The sequence below is a fragment of the Lissotriton helveticus genome, chromosome 3_2 (genome assembly GCF_964261635.1).
Source record: "Lissotriton helveticus chromosome 3_2, aLisHel1.1, whole genome shotgun sequence".
Classification (NCBI taxonomy): Eukaryota; Metazoa; Chordata; class Amphibia; order Caudata; family Salamandridae; genus Lissotriton; species Lissotriton helveticus.
In genome coordinates this window covers 461,460,999-461,484,802 of record NC_136062.1, presented here as the reverse complement: position 1 = coordinate 461,484,802, position 23,804 = coordinate 461,460,999, and the positions used below count along the sequence as shown (strand labels likewise).

The 23,804-nt window shown below is 44.9% G+C and overlaps 2 protein-coding genes across 2 annotated transcripts in view; both read left to right on the top strand.

The window, feature by feature from the left end:
- The window catches only part of LOC144826166 (uncharacterized), a 226,284-nt gene extending 216,631 nt beyond the window's left edge, over positions 1 to 9,653 (top strand). The window contains exon 13 of the mRNA XM_078684559.1: positions 8,287 to 9,653. Coding sequence (XP_078540685.1) covers positions 8,287 to 9,653 — 1,367 coding nt within the window. The remainder of the gene's footprint in view (positions 1 to 8,286) is intronic.
- Positions 9,654 to 11,811: 2,158 nt separating this feature from the next.
- The window catches only part of LOC144826165 (astacin-like metalloendopeptidase), a 180,986-nt gene continuing 168,993 nt past the window's right edge, over positions 11,812 to 23,804 (top strand). The window contains exon 1 of the mRNA XM_078684558.1: positions 11,812 to 11,935. Within this exon, the coding sequence (XP_078540684.1) occupies positions 11,867 to 11,935 (69 nt within the window). The 5' untranslated portion in view covers positions 11,812 to 11,866. The remainder of the gene's footprint in view (positions 11,936 to 23,804) is intronic.

Below are 23,804 nucleotides of genomic sequence, written 5' to 3'. Positions count from 1 at the left end.
CCAGGGCCACAGCAGCGATGCAGGCGTGTGCTGGGGTGGACCCTAAGGTCCCAGGGCCACAGCAGCGATGCAGGAGTGTGCTGGGGTGGACCCTCAGAGGACCATGGGCCACAGCAGTGATGTAGGCATGTGCTGGGGTGGACCCTCAGGTCCCAGGGCCACAGCAGCGATGCAGGCGTGTGTTGGGGTGGACCCTCAGGACCCAGGGCCACCGCAGTGATGCAGGCGTGTGCTGGGTTGGACCCTCAGGTCCCAGGACCACAGCAGCGATGCAGAAATGTGCTGGGGTGGACCCTCATAGGTCCCAGGGCCACAGCAGCGATGCAAGCGTGTGCTGGCAAAGACCCTCAGAGGTCCCAGGGCCTCAGCAGCGATGCAGGCGTGTGCTGGGAAGGGCCCTCAGAGGTCCCAGGGCCACAGCAGCGATGCAGGCGTGTGCTGGGAAGGACCCTCAGAGGTCCCAGGGCCTCAGCAGCGATGCAGGCGTGTGCTGGGAAGGACCCTCAGAGGTCCCAGGGCCTCAGCAGCGATGCAGGCGTGTGCTGGGATGGACCCTCAGAGGTCCCAGTGCCACAGCAGGATGCAGGCGTGTGCTGGGATCGACCCTGAGGTCCCAGGGCCACAGCAGCAATGCAGGTGTGTGCTGGGGTGGACTCAGAGGTCCCAGGGCCACAGCAGCGATGCAGGCGTGTGTTGGGGTAGACCCTCAGGTCCCAGGGCCACAGCAGCGATGCAGGCGTGTGCTGGGGTGGACCCTAAGGTCCCAGGGCCACAGCAGCGATGCAGGAGTGTGCTGGGGTGGACCCTCAGAGGACCCAGGGCCACAGCAGTGATGTAGGCATGTGCTGGGGTGGACCGTCAGGTCCAAGGGCCACAGCAGCGATGCAGGCGTGTGCTGGGGTGGACCCTCCGAGGTCCCATGACCACAGCAGCGATGCAGTAGTGTGCTGGAGTGGACCCTCCGGTCCCAGGGCCACAGCAGCGATGCAGGAGGGTGCTGGGGTGGACCCTCAGAGGTCCCAGGGCCTCAGCAGCGATGCAGGCGTGTGCTGGGGTGGACCCTCAGAGGTCCCAGGGCCACAGCAGCGATGCAGGCGTGTGCTGGGAAGGACCCTCAGAGGTCCCAGGGCCTCAGCAGCGATGCAGGCGTGTGCTGGGAAGGACCCTCAGAGGTCCCAGGGCCTCAGTAGCGATGCAGGCGTGTGCTGGGATGGACCCTCAGAGGTCCCAGTGCCACAGCAGGATGCAGGCGTGTGCTGGGATCGACCCTGAGGTCCCAGGGCCACAGCAGCAATGCAGGTGTGTGCTGGGGTGGACCCTCAGGTCCCAGGGCCAGAGCAGCAATGCAGGCGTGTGTTGGGGTGGACCCTCAGGACCCAGGGCCACAGCAGCGATGCAGGCGTGTGCTGGGTTGGACCCTCAGGTCCCAGGGCCACAGCAGCGATGCAGGCGTGTGCTGGGGTGGACCCTAAGGTCCCAGGGCCACAGCAGCGATGCAGGAGTGTGCTGGGGTGGACCCTCAGAGGACCCAGGGCCACAGCAGTGATGTAGGCATGTGCTGGGGTGGACCGTCAGTTCCAAGGGCCACAGCAGCGATGCAGGCCTGTGCTGGGGTGGACCCTCAGAGGTCCCATGACCACAGCAGCGATGCAGGAGTGTGCTGGGGTGGACCCTCCGGTCCCAGGGCCACAGCAGCGATGCAGGAGGGTGCTGGGGTGGACCCTCAGATGTCCCAGGGCCACAGCAGCGATGCAGGAGTGTGCTGGGGTGGACCCTCAGAGGTCCCAGGCCACAGCAGCGATGCAGGCGTGTACTAGGGTGGACCCTCAGAGGACCCAGGGCCACAGCAGCGATGCAGGCGTGTGCTGGGGTGGACCCTCAGAGGACCCAGAGCCACAGCAGCGATGCAGGCGTGTGCCTATTGTCAAGGCCTGCCATAGGAGTGACTTATAGGTTCATATGTGTCTGTATTTAAAGGTAGATATAGGTAACATATATCTTAGTAAGGGGTGCTTACACCACCTTACCCAGGCTGCAGTAGCAGACCTGTGGTGCCATTTTGGAAGGTTTCCCAGTGGTGGCATGATACATGCTTCAGCCCCTGGTAGGCCTCTGAGGTACCTATGCCCTTGGTACCTAAGGTACCATATACTAGAGACTCACAAGGGCAACCCAGTAACCAACCTGGAGTGTACCTAAAGTACATGCAATCAATTTAGAGGGGGAACATCTAGGATGGGGTCCTGATTAGCAGGGCCCCAGCCAGACGATAGTCGAAAAACAGTGAAACATCCGCAAAAAATGGGGGTAACCATAGTAAGTGGATCCTACTCTCCTACACAACTCCCTCCCCCCCAAACGCAGTGACATTAAACTAACCTTGACCAGTTGAGTCTTGTTTTTCTAAGTGGAAATATCAGGAGAGTCCTTATGCATTGGCATGGTTACTCCCAGGTCTATGTTACGCTGTATAGTCCATCCCCTGTAGAGAAATAGACCATCTCAAAAATTTGGGGTTTTCACCCTTCATCTGTTTTAGCCACAAGAGGGGCTTATGGTCAGTCTGAACAGTCAAGTGAGTGCCAAACAGGCATGGCCTCAGCTTCTTCAGAGCCCAAACCAAAGCAAAGGCCTCCCTCTCAATAGCTGACCAACGTTTCTCTCTAGGAGTCAGCCTTCTGCCAATAAAAGCTACTGGCTGGTCCTGACCTTCCTCATTCAATTGTGACAGCACAACCCCTACCCCCAACTCAGATGCATCTGTTTGGACAATGAATTCTCTGGAGTAGTTAGGACTTTGCAGAATTGGTGCAGTGCACATGGCCTGCTTCAGGTCATCAAATGCCTTTTGACAGCTTACTGTCCACTGAACTTTCTTAGGCATTCTTTTAGAAGTTAAGTCATTAAGGGGTGTCACAATGGATCCATACACCTTGACAAATCTTCTGTAGTACCCACTCAGGCCCAAGAAAGCTCTGACCTGAGCCTGGGTAGTGGGAGCAACCCAGTCCATGATGGCCTGGATTTTTCTCTGCAATGGTTGAACTTAGCCTCCACCTACAAGGTGGCCTAGGTACACAACCTGACTCTGCCCTATCTAGCACTTAGTAGACTTGATAATTAGGCCTGCCTTTTGGAGGGCATCCAAAACATTTTTCAAGTGGAGCAGGTGATCCGCCCATGTGAAGCTAAAGACAGCAATATAATCTAGATGTGCTGCACCATAGTATTCCAGGCCTGTTAGGACTTTATTCATCAACCTTTAAAACGTGGCAGGTGCATTCTTCAGACCAAAGGGCATTACCACAAATTAATAATGTCCACTAGGGGTTGAGAATGCATCATCAGCTAATCTGATCTGCCAGTAGCCAGCTGGTTGATCAAATATGCTCAGAAATTTGGCCGAGGCCAACATATCTATGAGCTCATCTGCTCTTGGTATCGGATGGGCGTCAGTCCTAGTGACTGCATTGAGACCCCTGTAGTCAACACAAAATCTCATATCTCTTACCACCCTGGGTGTGAGGTTTTGGTACCAAGACTACTGGACTAGCCCAAGGGCTATCTGAGGGTTCAATCACTCCCAAATCCAAAATGTTCTGGACTTCTGTCCTGATACAGTCCCCACTGCACACTAGTCACCAGACTCCACGACTCAGGCATCTGAGGAAAGGCCTTCGATTGGATACACTCATTCCACACAGGCAGAGTCAGACTCCCGCCGTACCTCTTAGAACAGACAGAGACTAGATGCGGAGTACCCTAGGGATACGCCCTCAGCCTCACCCTCTTCAACATCTCCATGGCCCCCCTCGCAACCATCCTCAGAAACCACAGGCTCAACATCTTTGCCTAAGCTGATGACATCCAGCTCATTCTCTCCCTCACCAAGGAACCCAACATCACCAGACACAACTTTCACGAAGGGATGAAAGCGGTCGCAACCTGGATGAAGAAGAGCTGCCTGAAACTCAACTCAGAGAAAACAGAAGTCCTCAACCTCGGCTCATCCTTCGCAGTTTGGGACGACACCTTGTGCCCCACACCGACAGACAATACACGTAAGTAACCTCGGCATCATACTGGACTCATCGCTCACTATCAACTGCCAGGTCAACACGTCTTCTCAGCCTGCTTCAACACCCTCCGCATACTCCATAAAACCTTCAAATGGATCCCCTTTAAATCCAGAAAAACAGTCACACATGCCCTTATCACCAGCAGACTGCACTACGGCAACCCCCTCTATGCCAGAATCAACCAAAACTCCTCTGCAGTTACAGACCATCTGTTATATCCTGTTATTATTAAGTGCCTATATTATTTATGCTTGTACCTCTTTAACTGCATGAGCCATGCTGTGTTTCCTTTTAACTCTGCATTCTTAACAGAGCTTTGCTCATACAGCATTCTCCACTGTTAGTCAGTTGTAACCTGTGTCCTGCTGTGTCAGGACTGGATGCTGTGCTGCTCAATAAATCATCTTAACTACAACTGCTTCCTTGGATCTTTACAAAATTGGCGACGAGGACAACCTTACTCCAGCCATCTACAGCACAGGAGCGGAGTTTGAACCCATTTTTGGATATATTTACTTATTTTTACAAAATTCTACTGATCTGCCTGCTTTGAAAATACCCAAGACATCCTGCACTACCTACTGGCTTCTACCAACGTCTCTACCAACGTTTCCCTGCAATTTGGATGTTTTTGTGGCATTTATTTTCCTTTTCTGACCTTTAAATGTCTTTTGGCATCTTTCAAGCTGGTACTTTATAGCGCGATCGCTTCACGAGCGTTTCTGCTGCCTTGACAACGCGACTTCTTCACGAGTGTTCCTGCTGCCTTGACAACATTCACTCGTCATTGCCTCATTCCTTGACAACGCTTTGGTTGCCAGCGCACACGTCATCGCCTTGGTTAATTAGCGATGACGCTTTGAACATCGTCGGAGTCATTTCAGTTTTCTACGCGCTCCTTAGCAACCAGCTACAATTGGGCCGTAACTTCCAGCAACGCCTCCGCGTCATCACCCTGCGTTACCAGCCACGCTATCATTGGTCTGGATCTGCTAACAACGTCTTCGCGTCATCACGCACGCATTGTTTGGACGTCTACACGCACGCTACATCACGTGCCTCCATTTTGTTTCTTGGTTGCCTAGCAACTTCACACGGCGATCAACTTTCACGAAGGAACCTTTTCCAGTCATCGTTTTGCTTCGTTTCTTTTTGATTTTATCTAGTTTTTAGCCCTTTTTACTAGCGCTTCTCTTAATTACAGTTCACACTGTTTATTTACCTCGCCAAGCGCTCCACAACCATTATTAAAACCACAGCTTCGCCTCTTCTCCACTGACAAGCCACTGACCACGCTGACTTCAATTGGCATAAGTACTGTTACATTTTACCTTTTACCTTTTCTGCATATTTACATTTTGTTTTTTTTTTATATTTTATCATTTTATTCGTTTGTTCAATTTATTATTCTATTTTACTATTAACAACATGCAGTTTGATCCTCCTGCAAAATTTTTACAAGTCAAGGGCGATCCACCGTTGCCTTGGTCAAGGTGGAAAGAGGAGTTTTTCAATTATATGAAAGCTATTGATGGAGAGCGTATGGGTTCAGAAAGAAAAAAAAGTATTTTGTTACATTGTTTAGGCTCTGAGGGTCAGGAAATCTTTAGGACCTTGCCTCCTTTTGCTGCGCCTAGTGGTAGTGGTGACTCTGTGAATGTTTACACTGAAGCTCTAGGTAGGTTGGAAAAACGCTTTAAGCCTACCGCTAACATTGCGTTGAATCGTTTTAAATTTTATACTAGAGCACAAAAACAAGAGGAATCCTTTGATGATTTTCTTACTTCTCTAAGAGCATTAACCTTACATTGCAATTTTGGTGCCATGGCAGATGAAATGATTCGCGATCAGATCATTGTCCATGTCAAAAACAAAAAAATTCAAGATAAGCTTTGGTGTATAGGTGATCCTAATCTGGAAGAAACTATAGCTATTGCTAAGTCTACAGAAATGTCAGAGAAATGGATGAATATCGTTGTGAAACAAACATCTAATTCTCACTCTGTTAAATCCAACACTGAAGAAGAAGTGTGTATTGTTAAATCCAAAGTTGATGAAAAAAATGTTGTTCCTTTCCAATCTAAATTTAAAAATACTGTGGGTATTGGTAATAGAAGATTTGATTCTAATAGTTCATCACTTTTATGCTACAGATGTGGGAGTAAATCACATATAGCCTCTTTTCAGGGCTGTCCTGCCATAAACAGAACTTGTAATATTTGTAACAAGGTAGGACATTTCAGCAACGTATGTAGAGAAAGGAGGTACAATTCTCAACCTCGTTCTGGACGATCTGTCACTCCCTCTTCCTCAAAGGTATCTTCTGTTGGGGTGGTTGAAGTACAACATGAAGTTGAACGTGGCTATGTTGTCTCTATTCTTGGATCAACCACTAAGAAATCTCCCAAATGTACTTTTCATGTCTCAGGTATTGCTATTGAACTTATGGTAGATTCAGGATCTCCATGGACAATTATTACCAAAGAATATTTTAACGAAAAGTTAACAAGTGTTTGCAATATTTCTGATTTACAACCTTCAGACATTTTAGCTGAAAGTTTCAATGGAAATACTATCGATATTGAAGGTTTCTTTGATGTTCTTTTATGTTTCAGAGGTAGATCAGCTCAAATCAAGCTTTATATAGCTATCAAAGGAGTCAATGTTCTGGGTTGGCATGATCAATGAGAACTTGGCATCACGTTGAATCCACGTGCCAAGGATCCCATCTCTCTTTGTAGTGAACAAGATATGATCAACTCTGTTTCTGATGTTAATGGAAAGGATGATGTAATTATTTCATGGTCTGAAAAGTTCAATAAAGTTTTCTGTGACCGTTTAGGAAGATTGGAAAATTTTGCACACAAAATTGTTCTCAAGGAGGGTGCTGTCCCAGTCAAACAAAAGCTTAGGGGAGTTCCTTTAAATGTTAGGGATGAGCTAAAAGAAATGTTGGATGACCTACTCAAGGACAGTATTATAGAGCCCATTGAATCTTCAGAGTGGGTTTCGCCCATCGTTTTGGTGCGCAAACCTGACCAGAAATTGAGGGTCTGCATTGATTTGAGGGCTTTAAACTCTAATATTGTTATAGACTGTCATCCACTCCCCAATATTAATGAGCTGGTTTCCTTGTTTGATGGTGCGCAGATCTTTTCCACCTTGGACCTTAGATCTGCGTATCATCAAATTGAGCTTACTGAAGATTCCAAGAAATATACAGCCTTCATTACCCCTATGGGACTATTTCAATATAGAAGGATGCCGTTTGGATTAGCATCCGCTGCCTCCGTTTTCCAACGTATTATGTTTCAAATTTTTAGGGATCTTGATAAATTCGTAAAATGCTTTCAGGATGACATCTTAATTTTCTCAAAAAATGAGGCCGAACATAGTTCACATTTGAGTATTGTATGCAAAAGATTAGAAAAATCTGGCCTTACCCTCAAAGCACACAAGTGCAAACTTTTTAGGAAGTCGGTGGAATACTTAGGTCACACCTTGTCGGGGGAAGGTCTTGTTCCTAAAAAATCTAATGTTGAGGCCATCCTCTGTGCTCCAGCCCCAAAGAATAAGGAACAACTTCTCTCTTTCTCCGGGATGTGTGAATACTATAGTAAATTTGTTGTGAACTTTGCCACCAAGATGGAACCTTTAAGAAAACTGTTAAGACAGTGCAACGATTTTGTATGGGAAACTGAACAGGAAAAAGCTTTTACAGATATCAAACATGATATTGTTAATTCCCCGACTTTGAAACCATTTAGAATTGGAAAAAAATGCATCATCACCACTGATGCAAGTTTGTACGGTCTTGGGTGTGTGCTATCTCAAACTGATGATGTTGCAGAATGGAACGTAGCTTTCTCCTCCAGAACTTTGAGTGAAACTGAACGCAGATATGCGGTTATTGAACGTGAGTTGCTTGCTTGTGTGTGGGCCATTGAACACTATAGGATTTACATTTGGGGCAGTGAGTTTATTCTAAGAACGGACCACAAACCTTTGGTGCATATCCTATCAGCCGGGGGTGGTTGGAATTCGACAGCTAGGATTGCACGTCTTTCATCCAAGCTACAGGAGTACAATTTTAAGGTTGAATATATTCCAGGGAAGAAAAATGTCACTGCTGACTGTTTGTCACGTCTTCCGTGTGAAAGTAAAGTAGACAATGTGAATAATCTTTCTGAAGTTGATTTTGTGTTAGGATTGACAGATTTAGTATCTCCCCAGTATCAAGATATTTCTGAACAGTTTTGGTTAGAATGCCAGAATAAGGATGAGAAATTTGTTAAGCTGAAGAAATACCTTCTAGAAGGTTGGCCCAGCAAGAATAACGTTGAATATGATCTGCTACCATTTTACAACATAGCAGAAGAGTTATGGTGTGAAGGGGATTTGTTCTTCAAATCTGAAAAATGTATTCCACCAAGTGGGGTGCAAGAACTTATTCTCAAATTAGCACACAAGACCCATCCGGGAATCTCGGCCATGAAGCGTATTATAAGGTTACATTTCTGGTGGCCTGGAATGGATAGATTCATAGACCGTACTGTCAGAGAATGCAATGAGTGCTGTAACAGCGACAAGATGTTAAAATTACATGTTCCACCTCTTAAGACAGTGAAATGGCCAGAATTTCCGTGGAGCAAGATAGCATTTGATATTTCAGGACCCTTCCAAGTGTTGCCAGAAAGTTCACGTTTTGCATTGGTCATTGTGGATTACCACTCTAAGTGGCCAGAAGTGAAATTTGTAGCCAAAATCACTTCTGAAGTTGTCATTTCTTTTTTTAAAGAAGTTTTTGCTAGGGAAGGCTGTCCTTCGGTATTGGTTTCTGATAATGGGGTGCAATTAGTCTCCGCTGAAATGAAATTGTTCTTACAATCCTGCAACATCAAACACATGTGTACATCTCTTTACGAGCCACATGAGAACGGGCAGGTTGAGCGTTTCAACCGTGTTTTAAAGGGTTTTGTCTCTGATGCCATCAAAGAGAAAGGGGATTGGTTAAACCGTATCAGACAGAAACTTTGGACTTATCGTATAACTCCCCATAGCACTACTGAGATTAGTCCGTTCAAACTACTCAAAGGTAGGGATCCTGCGTCAGACACGTGCCCTTGGTGGTTCAAGGAAAAATGTGAAGCTCTGGTACAAAATAATGTAGATGTCAAGGAAGTTGCAAAGAGAGTAAGTGGGAAACAAAGTAAATCTGAAGTTTGGTACAATAAGAAGTGGAAAACAAGAGAGCATGAATTGTGTGTTGGGGATTGGGTAAGAATCTTAAAACCTTTCTTAGTCACCAAAGGTACGAGTAAGTTTGGCAGACCTATTCAAATCAAAAGAGTTTTCAGTAACTCAGTTGTTACTCAGGATGGCAAGGTTTGGAACTCAGGCAGGGTTGCTAAATGTCCTACTCAAGATGTGTCTAAATTCCAACCTCACGCTGTTACTGATAGAGGTTACATTTCTGATGGTGGGTCTGATTCATTTTCTGATTCTGTAGCTTCAAGGATCAAAGACGATAGGCGAATCAGAAGAAGACCAGTTTCTTTGCAAGATTTTGTATAGCTGTTTTTTCTCTTTCCTTTGTTTGGTCTGTAGCCCTCCCAGCCTTACTCCTTTCATTTTCATTTAATGAGGGAGGTGTGTTATATCCTGTTATTATTAAGTGCCTATATTATTTATGCTTGTACCTCTTTAACTGCATGAGCCATGCTGTGTTTCCTTTTAACTCTGCATTCTTAACAGAGCTTTGCTCATACAGCATTCTCCACTGTTAGTCAGTTGTAACCTGTGTCCTGCTGTGTCAGGACTGGATGCTGTGCTGCTCAATAAATCATCTTAACTACAACTGCTTCCTTGGATCTTTACACCATCCAACTCCGCAGTTAGACTAATCCTGGACATCTCCCGGCACAACAACATCACCCAACACCTCCCCTCTCTCCACTGCCTCCCCGTCGAAAGCTGCTCACGTATGCCTACACAACATTGGACCACAATACCTCAACAGCCGTCTCTCCTTCGACGCCCCCTCTGTCCAGCTGACCTCTCCCTTGCCACAGTCCCACTCTTCTACAGGATCAGAGCGGGTGGAAGGTCCTTCTCCTACCTCACAGGAAAGACCTGGAACGACCTCTCCCACCACCTCCGGCAAAGCCCTTCACTGCTCCAGTACAGGAAAGACCTCGAGAACTGGCTCTTCAGATGACCCCCAACGGAGCTGCACACAACCCTCTCTAGCGTCCCGAGACCCTAACGGGTGTGTAATGCACTTTACAAATCCCTGATTGATTGATCGATTGATTGAGGAAGAATGATCTAAGAGAGAGTGAGCGACTGCTGGATACTGCATTTTGGACACAACATTTTGCACTAAGATAATAGCGGTAAATGCTGCTTGAAGCTCTTCACGTAATTATGTATAATTACCATTTATTTTGCAGTGATTACTAGTAATGACGCTAGTTAAAATTACACCAATTACACCCACCCCTAAAAAAACGAAAGACACCATGCTCTATGAAGAAAAACAATGATTGGAGGTTAAACAATGTGCTTATTGGTGAAAAGTTGACAGGCAGGGGGCGGGCTCTCAGACACTGAGTGGGGAATTTCTCAATTAGGGAGATGTTGAGCTGAGATTGAGGTGTGTAATTCAGAAATGGGCATCATATTCCCTTTGTGAGGGTTTAAGGTTGAATGTCCCTGGTGAACCCAACCTCACGCCCTTCCTTCTATCATTTTACTCTTTCTTTTATCCTTCCTTCCGTCTGTCCACAGTCCTTTTATGTCCATTTTGCCTTACACCCTTCTTTTCCTCACTCCACCCTTCCTTTCGTTCAGCCTCCTACTATGTTTTTCATCGACCCTTCCTCCCACCCATGTTTTTATCCTCCAACCCTGCCTTCCATACTTCCACCCTTAGTTTTTCATCCTCACGCTCTGCCTTTTATCCTACCCACCATGCCTTTCGTCTCCCACTCTGCATTGCAGCCTCCCATTCTGCCTTTCATCCCACTACTTTGGTTCTGATCCTCCTAAGCTGAATTTCGTTCCTGCACTCTTCCTTTTATCCCCCTGCCTTCCTGTCATACTCCCACTCTGCCTTTCATCCTATTGCTCTGCCTTTCACCCTACTTCTCTGCCTTTCATCCTAAAACCCTGCCTTTTTTCCAACTCTGCCTTTCGTTCCTACACTCTTCCTTCCTTTCATCTTCCCACCCTGCCTTCAGTTTACAACGGTTTAACTCTGATCCATCTACAAAGCTATCTGACTTTGCTTGAAAAATTGAATCTACTCTTCGGACGCAAGTCCAGCTAATAAGATGCACTTTCTGTGTCTCCTGTGATTTTCCCCAATCCGGGTCTTTCGGTGTCTCGAGGACTTTTGTTGTTGTTTGAGGAGCCAAACCCTTGAAGGTGCGTCTGTGTCCAATCACAAATTCACCCTCTTACAGAAAGAATATAGAGTGAACGTTTTTCAAACTAGAATATATCACGGTTCAGGGTCCGTCACAAACCAATTTTACCACACTTAAAAGCTGCTTATTATTATCTTAGTTCTGGCATCTCAGACGTGATCCCAGGCATTCTCTCCAGGACAGACACACGTTGTGACCTGTGCAGAAAGATGTGTCATCCTTGGAACTGAGAGCTGATTGGAGGATGCGCAGCCTCTTATGGGTATTTAAAGGACTAGGTCTGGGGTCAACAAAATATCTCCCAGAAGGAAGAAACATTGTCCTCTGGTGACCTGAGCACTGCCCCAGAACCCGAGGATGGACAGCAGAGGATGGGCCCTGGTCGCGGTGTGCCTGGTGAGCACCTGCTGGTGCTTACCTGTACAGGTGAGGTCCCTTTAACAATCATATATAGAGCTGAGTGCAGGTACAGGTGAGAGTCGCAGTAGCAGTGTTATATATGGTTTTGTGTAGGTGTAAACTGGCATGTGTGCATCGATGTAAGTTCACCTGTGCAGATGAGAGTGACAGTAGCAGTGTTATACATGGTTCTGTGCAGGTGTAGACGTTCAGGTGTAGACTTTCAGGTGTGCATAACTGTAAGTACATCAGTGCAGGTGAGACCCCCTTTAACAATGTTATGTAGAGCAAACACAAGTGAGAGCCGCAGCAACAGTGTTATGTATGGTTCTGTGTAGGTTTGGACTGTCAGGTGTGCATCACTGTTAGTACACCTGTGCATGTGAGAGCTGTAGTAACAGTGTTATATATGGTTCTGTGCAGTTGTAGACTCTCAGGTGTTCGTCGCGGTAAGAACACCGGTTCAGGTGTGACCCTCTTTAACAATGATATATTGAGCTGTGTGCGGGTACAGGTAACAGCCACAGTAAAAGTGTTATATATGGTTCTGTGCAGTTGTAGGCTCTCAGGTCTGCATCACTGTAAGTACACCTGTGCAGGTGAGAGCTGCAGTAATAGTGCTATATAGGCCTATGTACACATAAAGCCTCTCTGATACACCTCACCTGACTGTGGTGGCATCTGCAGAGCCACAAACCACAGTTGCCATAATATATAGTTCTGCAGTGCACCTTTATATGAGATTATATAAGTGACAGTATCTCATAGCCCTGTGCGCATATAATGCCTCTCAGGTGTTCTTCACTGCAACTGCACCTATCCAGCAAAGTATATCAGTAACAGTATTGCACAATACTGTGCACATGTGACACCTCGCAGGTGTGTTTCATTGAGAACGCACCTGTATAGGAGTGTGTTTAAGTGACAGCATATCACATAACCTGAGAGTACATGTAATGCCTCTCAGGTGTGCTCCACTGTAAGTGCACCTGTGCAGGAGAGTATATGAGTGACCATATTACACAGTCCTGTGCGCATGTAATGCCTCTAAGGTGTACTTCTCAGAGAGATCACCTGTGCAGGAGAGTAAATCAGGTATAGTATGACACAGCCCTCTGCGCGTGTAATGCCTCTCAGGTAGTCTTCACGGAGAGCGCCCCTGTGCGGATAAGTATATCAGTGATAGTATTACACAGCCTTGTGCGCATGTGATACCTATTAGGTGTGCTTCACAGAGAGAACATCTACACAGGAGAGCATATCAGTGACAGTATTACACAGCCCTGTGCGCATGCAGTGCCTCTCTAGGGTGCTTTACTGTAAGTGCACCCTTGAGCAGAGTATATCAGTAACAGTATGACACAGCCCTGTGCGCATGTAGTGCCTCTCAAGTGTGCTTCACAGAGAGCACATCTGTACAGGAGAGCATATCAGTGACAGTATTTCACAGCCCTGAGTACATGTAACGTGTCTCAGGTGTCCATCACTGTAAGTGCACCTGTACAGATGGGATGTATGACATTACAACGCATGCTTTTACCACGCATGCATTTACATCGCAGTTTTTACAATGCATACCATTACAACGCATAGCGCTTTGGGGTGCTGGATAGTGAATAGTTTAATTTACTATTCCAACTCCAGTCCCTGTGGACACTAGGGAAGGTGTTGGATAGTAAATTAAATCTATTCCCTATCCTAGAGCGCCCCCCAGCGCAATGCGTTGTAATGGTTTGCGTTGTAAAAGTTGCGATGTAAAAGCACTGCGTGGTAAAAGGTGCGTTGTAAAGGATGTTTCCCGTACAGATGAGTAACAGTATTGCACATCCCTGTGCTCATGTAATGTCCCGCGGGTGTGCTTCACAGAGAGCACACCTGTCCAGGAGAGTATTTCAGTGTAGGAAAGCCGGACCTTCTTTCATGGAAACCCCAATTTTTGCTGGTGTTGTTCTGTTTTCTGACTAGTCGGACTGGGAGCCTACTAATCTGGACCCCAGTCACTGTCCTCTCTCTCTACATTTGACTATGGTAAGTGTTTTGTTACTTTCCCTATTGGCTACTGGTGAACCCTTCTAAGTCCCTAGTATATGGTACTAAGGTACCTAGGGCATAGGTATACCAAGGGTCTCCCATGGGCTACAGCATGTATTAAGTCACCCAGGAGAGACCACTCAAACTGTGACTACAGCCCTGCCATTGCAGCCTGTGTGAGCTGGTGCTAGCACCACTCACAACAGATATAAGTTTCTTTATATCTGAGGTCACACAACTTAAAACCTATAAGTCACCCCTAAGGCAGACCTTTCAATCATGAAGGCAAGGTGCTAGGTTATACGTGTGAGAGTACTCTGCATGTCCATGACACCCCCTACAAACCCCAGAGCCAATTCTCCGGGCTTTGTAAGGGCGGATAGACTTTCAATGCATATAGTTGACATCAAGTCAATTACGAGACTTATATATATTGGCTACTCTAACACTGGGCAGGTTTAGTATCAAACATGTTGGAATAATACCCCAACACCAATTGCAGTGTTGGATGTAGGATTCAATGTACCTTGGGCCTGCATCTTTGGTGAGCTGCTTGCGGTCCTCTTGCGACTCCTCTGCCTACAGCCTGTGGGTCCTCTTGAGTGCCTTCTTTGGCTTCAGTGGGCTCCCCTGCTTGCTCTGGCCTGCTTTGACTCTCCTGTGTTTGGTGAGTCCCCTATAAGTTGCTGGTCCCGACAATGCACCTTCTTTGTTTACCATATCTGTTGCTGCTGCCAGTGCTTGTCGGTGCTCCCGCCGGACACCAACCAACTGGTTCTTGACTTCTGACGTGGGACAGCTCGTGAATGGCTCTTGGTCTTCCACAGCATCACCTGGTCCTCACATCTGTAGTGACAAGGTCACCATGAACTCTCTAGAATCTTCCGTCATCGGTGGTCATTGGTCTTACGTACCTCCTGGTCACTCCCTAATGGCATAGACTCTGTCCCCTCTGCTTGCAGGTACTTCTCTTCAATAATCCGTCATTGGGTTCAACCGGTCTCTTCCACCTTCTTTGGAAGCAGCATCTTCACTGAAGTTCTCCATTGTGGTGTATCCACTTGTGGGGTGACTATCCAACTTTCCATCTTCCGCTGGGTTTCTTCAGGGCCCACTAAGAAGGGTCTTTCTTCTTCAAAACTGCAATTCCCAATTGACTTGCATTGAGTATGCAGCCGTGTTTCCACTCTGCACACAGCTTCCGTGGGGTTCATGGGTACTTACCGTGGGTGGTTCCTTGGGTCCCCGACTCATCTGAGTCTTTTGGGTCAAGTCTCGACTTCGTCGCAGTTCACATTCCACTTCCTTAGTAGATGGTTTGGTCTCCCCCTGGAGACCACTGTGTATTTCTGCTTACTTACCTGTTTCCTTTTGACATAATGTGTGTATTGTGTTGATATCTCCGGGTAGGTTAGTGAGTGTGTATAATAAATATAACTATTTTTATAACTACACTGTGTGGTTCCTTTTCATTTTACCTAGACTACATGATTAGTACAAGCTGCTTAACACTCCTTCTAGGCTAAGCTTGAAGGCTGCTCTCAACAGCTACCACTTAGAGAGCTTTCTATGGTTGTCTAAGACCAGTAAAATCACCATAGGTATTGCCTGGATTAGTGCAAGGTGCTTCACTTAAATAAGTGTGCACCATATACTAAGCCAGCCTCCTACAATCAATGATAGTATTACATAGTTCTGAGTACATGTAATGCCTCTCATGTGTGTTTCACAGACAGTGCATCTGTGCAGAAGACCATTTCATTGACAATATTACGCAGCTCTGTGCTGTGTACATGTACTGCCTCTAAGGTGTGTTTCACAAAGAGCGCATCTGTGCAGGAGAGCATTTCAGTGACAGTATTACATAGCCCTGTGCGCATGTAATGCTTCTCAGGTCTGCTTCATAGAGAGCACACCTGTACCAGAGTATATTAGTGACAGTATTACACAGCCCTGTGTACATGTGATGCCTCTCAGGTGTGCTTCTCAGAGAGCATGCATGTGTACAAGAGAACAGTTTATGAGTGACACTAATACTGACCCTGGGCGTAGTTTGCGTAGTAGCGCTTTGCGTAGCTACGCGAAATGCACTTCGCAGTATGCAAGCTACGCCTAGGTAGGCGAAATGCGTAGTGCGGTAGGGAAAATGCTGTTCGCACTGATTGCACAGTGCCTGATGCTTGTCCGCACTGTACAATGATTGCAAACGGCATCTTGCACAGTGCAAGCAGTTGTTTTCTGCCACTCGAGTAGATTTGTACTCGAGCGGCAGCTTTCTCAACGCAGACTGGAAGTTTCTCATCGCAAGCGGTCGCGAGCATACGCGACCACCCGCAATGAGAAACCTGACCTCCCTGCGTTGAAAATCTCGCTGGGAGGTTTATTTTCCACGCTCGTGATCGGCAACTTGATGTTGCTGATCGCAAATGAGGAAAAAGTCTCGCTGGGATGTTGATTTTTCTAGCTCGTGGTCGCCAACTTGACGTTGAGGACTGCGAGCAAGCAAAAAATGCCCGCTACGTGTAGTCTTATGCCCAGGGTTAACTAAAACACAGCCCTGTGTACATATAATGTCTCTCAGTTGTGCTTCACAGAGAGTGCACCTGTGCAGGAGAGTACTGTGTGCATGTAATGCCTCTTAGAAGTGCTTAATAGACAGGAGGGTATATAAGTGACAGTATTACACAGCCTTGTGCAAATGTGATGCCTCTCACGTGTTCTTCTGAGAGAACGTGCACCTGTGCAGGAGAGTACTTTATAAGTGACGCTAATACATAGCCCTGTGTACACTTAATACCTCTCAGGGGCCATATTATGTATTGTCATAGTTTGTGGCCGGCGCTCCTTTTAAAAGGTGCGCCGGGCGCAAATAATGACAATGCACCCTATGAGGATGTATACTCTGCCCCCAGGACAGCCGCAAACTTGTGTTGCCCCCAGGGCAGCACATTCATGTGAAAACACAGAGCACACAGAGCGTTTTCACAGGTCAGGTGCCACCCGCACAAGAGTCTGCGCCCCCTTCCATAATACCAAAGTGCCCAGGGGCATGCAAAGTGGGCGCAAATACCTGTTGCATCCCTGGGCCACTTATTGTGATATGGCCCCAGGTGTGCTTCACATAGAGCACACCTGAACAGTAGAGCATATTAGTGACAGTATTACACAGCCCTGTGTATATCTGACAACTCTTGGGTGTGCTTCACAGAGAGCGCAACTGCACAGGAGCATAAATCAGTAACATTATTACATTTGCAAGGCCTTCACACCTCCTGCAACCCCAGTGCAGCTGGACCATTGTTATCTGCACAATGTATCTAGACTCCAAGAGTAATCTTATTTGCACATCACAGGGGCAGGAGAGTTTTCCATGAGCATTTGTGAGGTATCGGTCCAGTAGGCCGAGGGCACTATAAGGATCGAGATGTAATTAGACGTCAGCTTACCTGAACAGGTGATAAGTGTCAATCAAATTTGAAGTGACTTTGAAAGTGGGATTTCTGAGTGGGCTTATTTTACAAATCCTATAAGAATTAAGACTTTGGGAGGGGTGGTTGTAGTGCACCTCCCAAGACATTTTCTTGTGCCAAGGTCCTCGTCCTGGGCCTGCATCTGATGGCGCAAGATTACCAGCTTGGGTTTTTTTCTAAAATACCATACTCAACTGGGCCCATAAACATTCATACAATAAGCTGGCAATCCTACGCTGAGGTTCTGGATTTTATCTGACTTGAATTATAATTTACCTGTACACCTATTCTTACCAAACCTTAACACTTTAGTACTTAATTTCCTCTAGTCACTGGATCAGGTTGTTAGAATAATAGGCATAAATTAACATTTACCTTTTCTTTTAATGACCACAGACTCGGGAGAGTTTTTAAAAACTTTATCTATGCAATATTTTGGGAGTCTATCACCAACTTCTCACGGAGAAAAATAATGATCAAAGCAAAAATCTTTAAAGACTTAGTAACATTTTTAGACACTGGTACCTGGGAAGGGTGAGAAAAGGAAACGATACAAGGACATACCACACAGATTTATATTTACATAGAATGGTGCGAGGACTAACTCCTGGCCAAGGGTTGAAAAGAAAGGGCTCCCGACTGATCAGGAGCCAACAGATCAGTACAGGTGCAGGACAGGACAGGTAACCTTCGCTAAGTGCAACACCAGTATTACCCCCCTCTCTGGTGCTACTTTCATTCTCCTTCTAGATGGACAGATTCTTCTCCATCAGCAGTCTCCCGATTCTTCTTTCACAGTGCTCGACCAGCCCTCTGAGCTCTGTGGCATCCACGATCTCCTCCAGCAAACATTGGGTCAGTGACAGGTCTGAGACAAGTCGGACAATCTAACTGACTAAGCCTACCTTAGTTGTACTGTTTCCAGTGTATGTACCTCCCCCAATGTTTCAATATTTGTGTATTCTCCGCATTCGATTGGTCAGCGGGATGGGGAGAGGTCATCACACCATACTAATATGAAGTCAACTTTTTAGTTTAATTGTTCTATGTTCCCACAATTAAATTCATTTTCCCAAACTGTATTCCTCCCAGTAACATTCATATTACTTTTAATACAATGTATTTTAATTTGTTCGCATCTCCTTCCCCTCTCCGGGTCAATTGGTACAGTACTCAGGCACATCACTGGTAGCATGAGGTCTGGCAGCTCTTCAATGTCACCACTCGAGGTCTTTCAGTGTCCCTGACGCATGTGTAGACATTTTTCAAGATGGAGATTTCAGTCACCCTTCAGGCCCAAATACGAGCTAATAGTAAAGTCAAAGAAGGACATGTTAAATATTATAATAAATTAATGCACTGTATACGACTTACTTCTACTCTAATCCCATTATTTTATTTTAACTATTGTATTAGAAGATTAACAAAACACATGAGATTTAATCTAAGCAAAAGCATATGCATTAGCATGTGAGGTTCAAATCGGCCATTGTAGGTACTACTGCGCAGCTGCAAAGAATTCCCACCAAACGCAAGGACGTCATACTATGTAGATGCAGTAGACCCATGCGCAGAAGAGTTCCCTCGTTATCAGCACCCCTTTTAAGACACTCGGATTACTTGTTAGTAAAGCACATTCAAAAGCTTCGCCTGGATACAGAAATGATGTGTGGTTCAATAATTAGTATTTACAAAACATGTTGGGTAATTTGTTACATGCCATTTCGAGAGGGTTGAGTCCAAGCAAGTTTCTTTACGTATGAAACCTTGCTCCATCAATCCCCTCTTTGATGGCATTTTATGCCATCACTAATTACTGAAATAGATGCCAACTTTAGCAGTTTCCCATTTCAATTTCTACTATTACTTTAGTTTTTCCTTTTCTCTTATCTTTTGGAAACCTTTCATCCTTTTTTAAATATCTCCTTTCATTTCTTCAAGTTGAATTTCATCATATTTTCTTTTCTTTCCATTTCATTCACCTCATACCATTTTCCTTTCCTTCAGCATTTGCACCAAATCATTAAAACTAATAGGGTTATTTCCATTATGTGCATCAGTATTCGACTTATAATACTTTTTCCAACATTAGAAAACCAACTACCTATAGAAGATAGACCATCAGTTAGTCTCTTCCATGCACTGTCAACCTCCAGTGGTTTCAATTCTTCTTCAAATTCGTTATATTTCGGACATATCTTCCAATTTTTATACTTTTGTCAGGTATGTAGGTGCAACAATGGTGCGCCTTCAACATTTTACAGACTCCACCCTCTTTTGCCAGTAATGTATCAAGAGCAAGTCGATTTTGCAAAACCATTGATCTCACCGCAACCAGTTCGGTATTGATCATTAAAAATCCTCCAGCAGTGTCAGTCGATAAGCGATCCACCACTGTAAATAATTTACAAATTCTTTGCTTATTCACAATTACTCCCACTGAAGGTATCAATGCACTAAATATATCTCCTACAATTTCTGAAAAACTAGCTGTTTTCTTTCATGTTAGTACATTATTTTCTTCATTGCTTCCAGTGATTCTTTTAACATGGCATACCTTCGGGAATACTATTCCGAAATAGCAGCTCCTATACCAATGGTCAGGCAGCTTAAAGTAAGCTTTGTTTCCACAAATATAAAAAACTTCAGGAAATACTAGATCAGTTCCCCCTTTTAGTCCCCAACCCCCAATTATCAAAAAACTGTGTTCACATTCACTGGAACCAAGGAATACATTGTTATACTCTGTTTTTAACCTATGGAGACAGATTTTCCCTTTCGTTTCAAGGTCCAGGGACATAGCAGCATGAGTCTTGCCAGTTGCAAAAACATGTTCCCTCTCAGCCCATTTAGGTATTTGAGGCTTTGGTTCAGTGGCCCTTCTATGGAAATCCTGTCTCCTTTTCTCTACTAATTTCAAAAATATCTTTGTGTAATCTGCATGTTAGATTATCCTTATGTGCTTCAGCTATATCTATTATTTTCATTGTTAGAAAATATTCACCCATGAACTGTGAATCTCTACTGCTAAGGACAGGGTTCATATTTCCGCGCAAAGGAATTTCAGAAGAAATTACATCTATGTTATAATAATAATATTGTAATTTTTCAGTTCTTAAGAATAAATTAACTAAAACACTACATGAAATACCATATGTCAATGGTAAATGATGATATGTTACTCCTTCTGCTACTGATGTCGGTAATTTCATACACACATAACAATCGCTAACTTCCATGGTTTCTACATAATGCACTAGCAGGTTAGCAAAAACATTTAAATCTGTCTCATTTCTATTTACACTGTTATGTAATTCTATCTCATCTGGTGCTTCTAATTCTACCCTGCCTTACTTAATGTTAGCTACTTTTCCATGTGTACTAGTCTCATTCTGTTTATTTGCAATCATTAGATAAGGAATGGCTATTATCCGTCCTAACCATACTATGAGCACTAAAAACTGTCTCTATTTGTTTCCAGATTTTCAAAATCTTCAAGAATCACATATGTCCATTCAGGACCCTTAAATTAATTATTCTGGTTCTTCATTTATTGTCTTAACGCGATATTTCAGTCTCCTAATATTACTAGGCCAAGTATCACCTTTTCTGAGTCTTTTAGCTGGCACTCTGCTTTCCGTCTCTTCAAGTACTGTTTTGTTTTCGTTGATCTGTGGCACAATTTGATTACTTCTGTCTTCAGAAATCTTCTCTATCTGACCTTGTCAGTTTCTGCCTGGATGTGTTCTTCTACACTATTCTGACCCTGTTCAGGAGTTTGTTTGCTTTGACTTTGTTCTCCTTCTTCATCGTGAACTTTATTTTCTTTACCTAACTGGTCCTGCTCAGGTCTTATAATTTCTTGATTGTCTTCTGCCTAGGCGTTTTCTCTAGTACCTATCTGTCCCTCCTCAGTCTCAGGAGTGCTGTTACTATTTTCTTCTTTCTGAGTATATTGCTCTTTCCTTATGTGATCCTCCTCAGATCTGATGTTAGCTTTATTTTCTGTAATCTGAGTGTGTTCTTCTATTCCTGTTTCATCCTCACTATCTCTCTGTCTTTCTAATCAGGTTTGACTTCTGGCTCTTACAATGATTTCAGGTATGTCTATTATTGGGATCCAGTCGTCCTGAATAGTGTTAGGTTGTTCTTGATCAGCTACTTCAGTATCCTTTGCTTGTGATTATTCAGCTGTACAACCATCTGCCCTCTCAACTTCTTCAGCTTGTTGTGTTTCAGTGTGTTTTGTTTCAGTTTCGTCCAGTGCTGGTATCCTCTTTGTGTGGCTGGCATGTATCATGTATCCAATTAGGCAATCCTGCAGATTTTACAGCAGTTGTTGTAACCAATGTAACCTGATGGGGCTTTCCCCACCTTGGTGCTAGGCACGATTCTCGAGTGTGCTCTTTCACTACTACCCAGTCACCAGGATTCAGGTCATGTGCATGGTTTGGCTGCCTGGCAACAGCGTCTTCCCCAACCTGGTGAGAGATAGAACGCACTTGGTCAGCCAACTCTTTGCAATACTCCAGTACCAAATCATCAGATATATTCAACAGCTGATGTCCTGGTATACATGCTTGCATCATTGCCCTTCCCATGAGTATCTCACGGGGACTCAAGTCTGTATGTTTGTCTGGTATGCTTCTGAGTCCCATCAGGACAAGAGTTAAAGCATCAGGCCATTCCGTTGGGGTAGATGCACACCCTTTTCCCAGTCTTGATTTGATTGTGCCATTCAGTTGTTCTACCATTCCAGTAGCATCTGGGCGATATGAACAGTGCAGCTTTTGCTTAATTTTAAATGCTTTACAAATTAATCAAATTATTTCATTATTAAAATGAAACCCTCGGTCTGATTCAATAATTACTGGAAAACCGAATCTAGGAAGGAGCTGGCTCAATAGGAATTTGGCCACAGCTCAACTGTCATTTCTTCTGGTCGGGTATGCCTCCACCCACTTGGAGAATAAACAATGACAAGGGCATATTTTAATCCTCAACAAGCTGGTGACTGAATGAAATCAATCTGAAGTCTTATAAATGGAACCTCTGCTTTCCCAATCTTTCTAGGACAAACTACAGTTTTCCTGCCTGGGTTCATCTGTTGACAAATTAAGCATCTCTGGCAAAGACTCTCTGCGGCATTCCTGAACCTTGCATTAAACCAGTCTTGTCAGAAAAGTCTAATCATTGCATCTCTGCCTATGTGTGTGTCTCCATGATACATTCTAGCCTTTGGTGAAAGCATACAGTCAGGTAACACAGGTCTCTCATCTAGGTAAATCCATAACACATCATCAGCTCTTCTCTGACAACTTATTTTCTCCCATTCCTCCTTTTCTTTTGTTTTTGCTTCATTTTGAAACTCTCTCACTTCCTACCATGCTCCTGTGCCCCCAAGTAGCATAAATTGGCAGCTGATTCCATATGCATCAATTTTCTTGTTTACTGCTATTTTGTATTCAGCACAATGTTGGGCAACTTGGTCAGCATAACGATTACCAGCTGTCACTTTATCGTTTCCTGATTGGTGAGCAGCACACTTGACCACGGCCACATGTTTTGGCAATTTAATTGCTTCAATTAATTCTTTTAGAAAGTGTCCATTTTTAATAGGGGTTCCTGAAGAAGTCATGAAATCCTTTTACATCCAGAGCTGGCCAAAGTCATGCACAACCCCGTAACCATCCTGACTGTCAGTAGAAATGGTTACTCTCCAATTTTCCCCAATTGTACAAGCTTTAATTAAAGCTACCAATTCTGCCACTTGAGGAGACTTGACTCCTGGTAAATAGGATGCTTCGATTATTCCAGCCAATGTGCACAGAGTGTAAGCAGTACTCAATCCGCGTTCCTCATGGCACATACACAAGCCCTCTACAAACAGCTCATGTTCTGCATTCTTAAGGGGTTCTTCCTGTATGTCTGGACATGGTTTGGTATTTAGGTCAGTAACATCAAGGCATTCATTTACGACCTCATCTTTTACTTCTTCAAAAGGTGAATCAGGCAACAGAGTGGCAGGATTTAAAACAGTACATCTGACTATCTTTTCTTTTTCTGCACCTTGTATAACTCATTCATACTTAAGTAAGATATTGAGTCTGACTTCGAGTTAGCAAAATCACGACTGCATGTGGGACATGCACTGTCACAGGGTGTCCCATTACAATGGATTCACTTTGTTCCAGACTCATGCAGGTTGCAGCTACAGATTTTAGGCATCCTGGTAATGTCGATGCCACTGGGCCCAAAGTGGCAGAGAAATATGCCACAGGACGTCGCATTAAAATATGTGTCTGTGTAAGGACTGAGAGGTCACAGTTGTCTCTTGCATCACAGAATAGTGCAAACATTTTGGAATAATCTGGCATACCTAGTGCAGGTGCTTC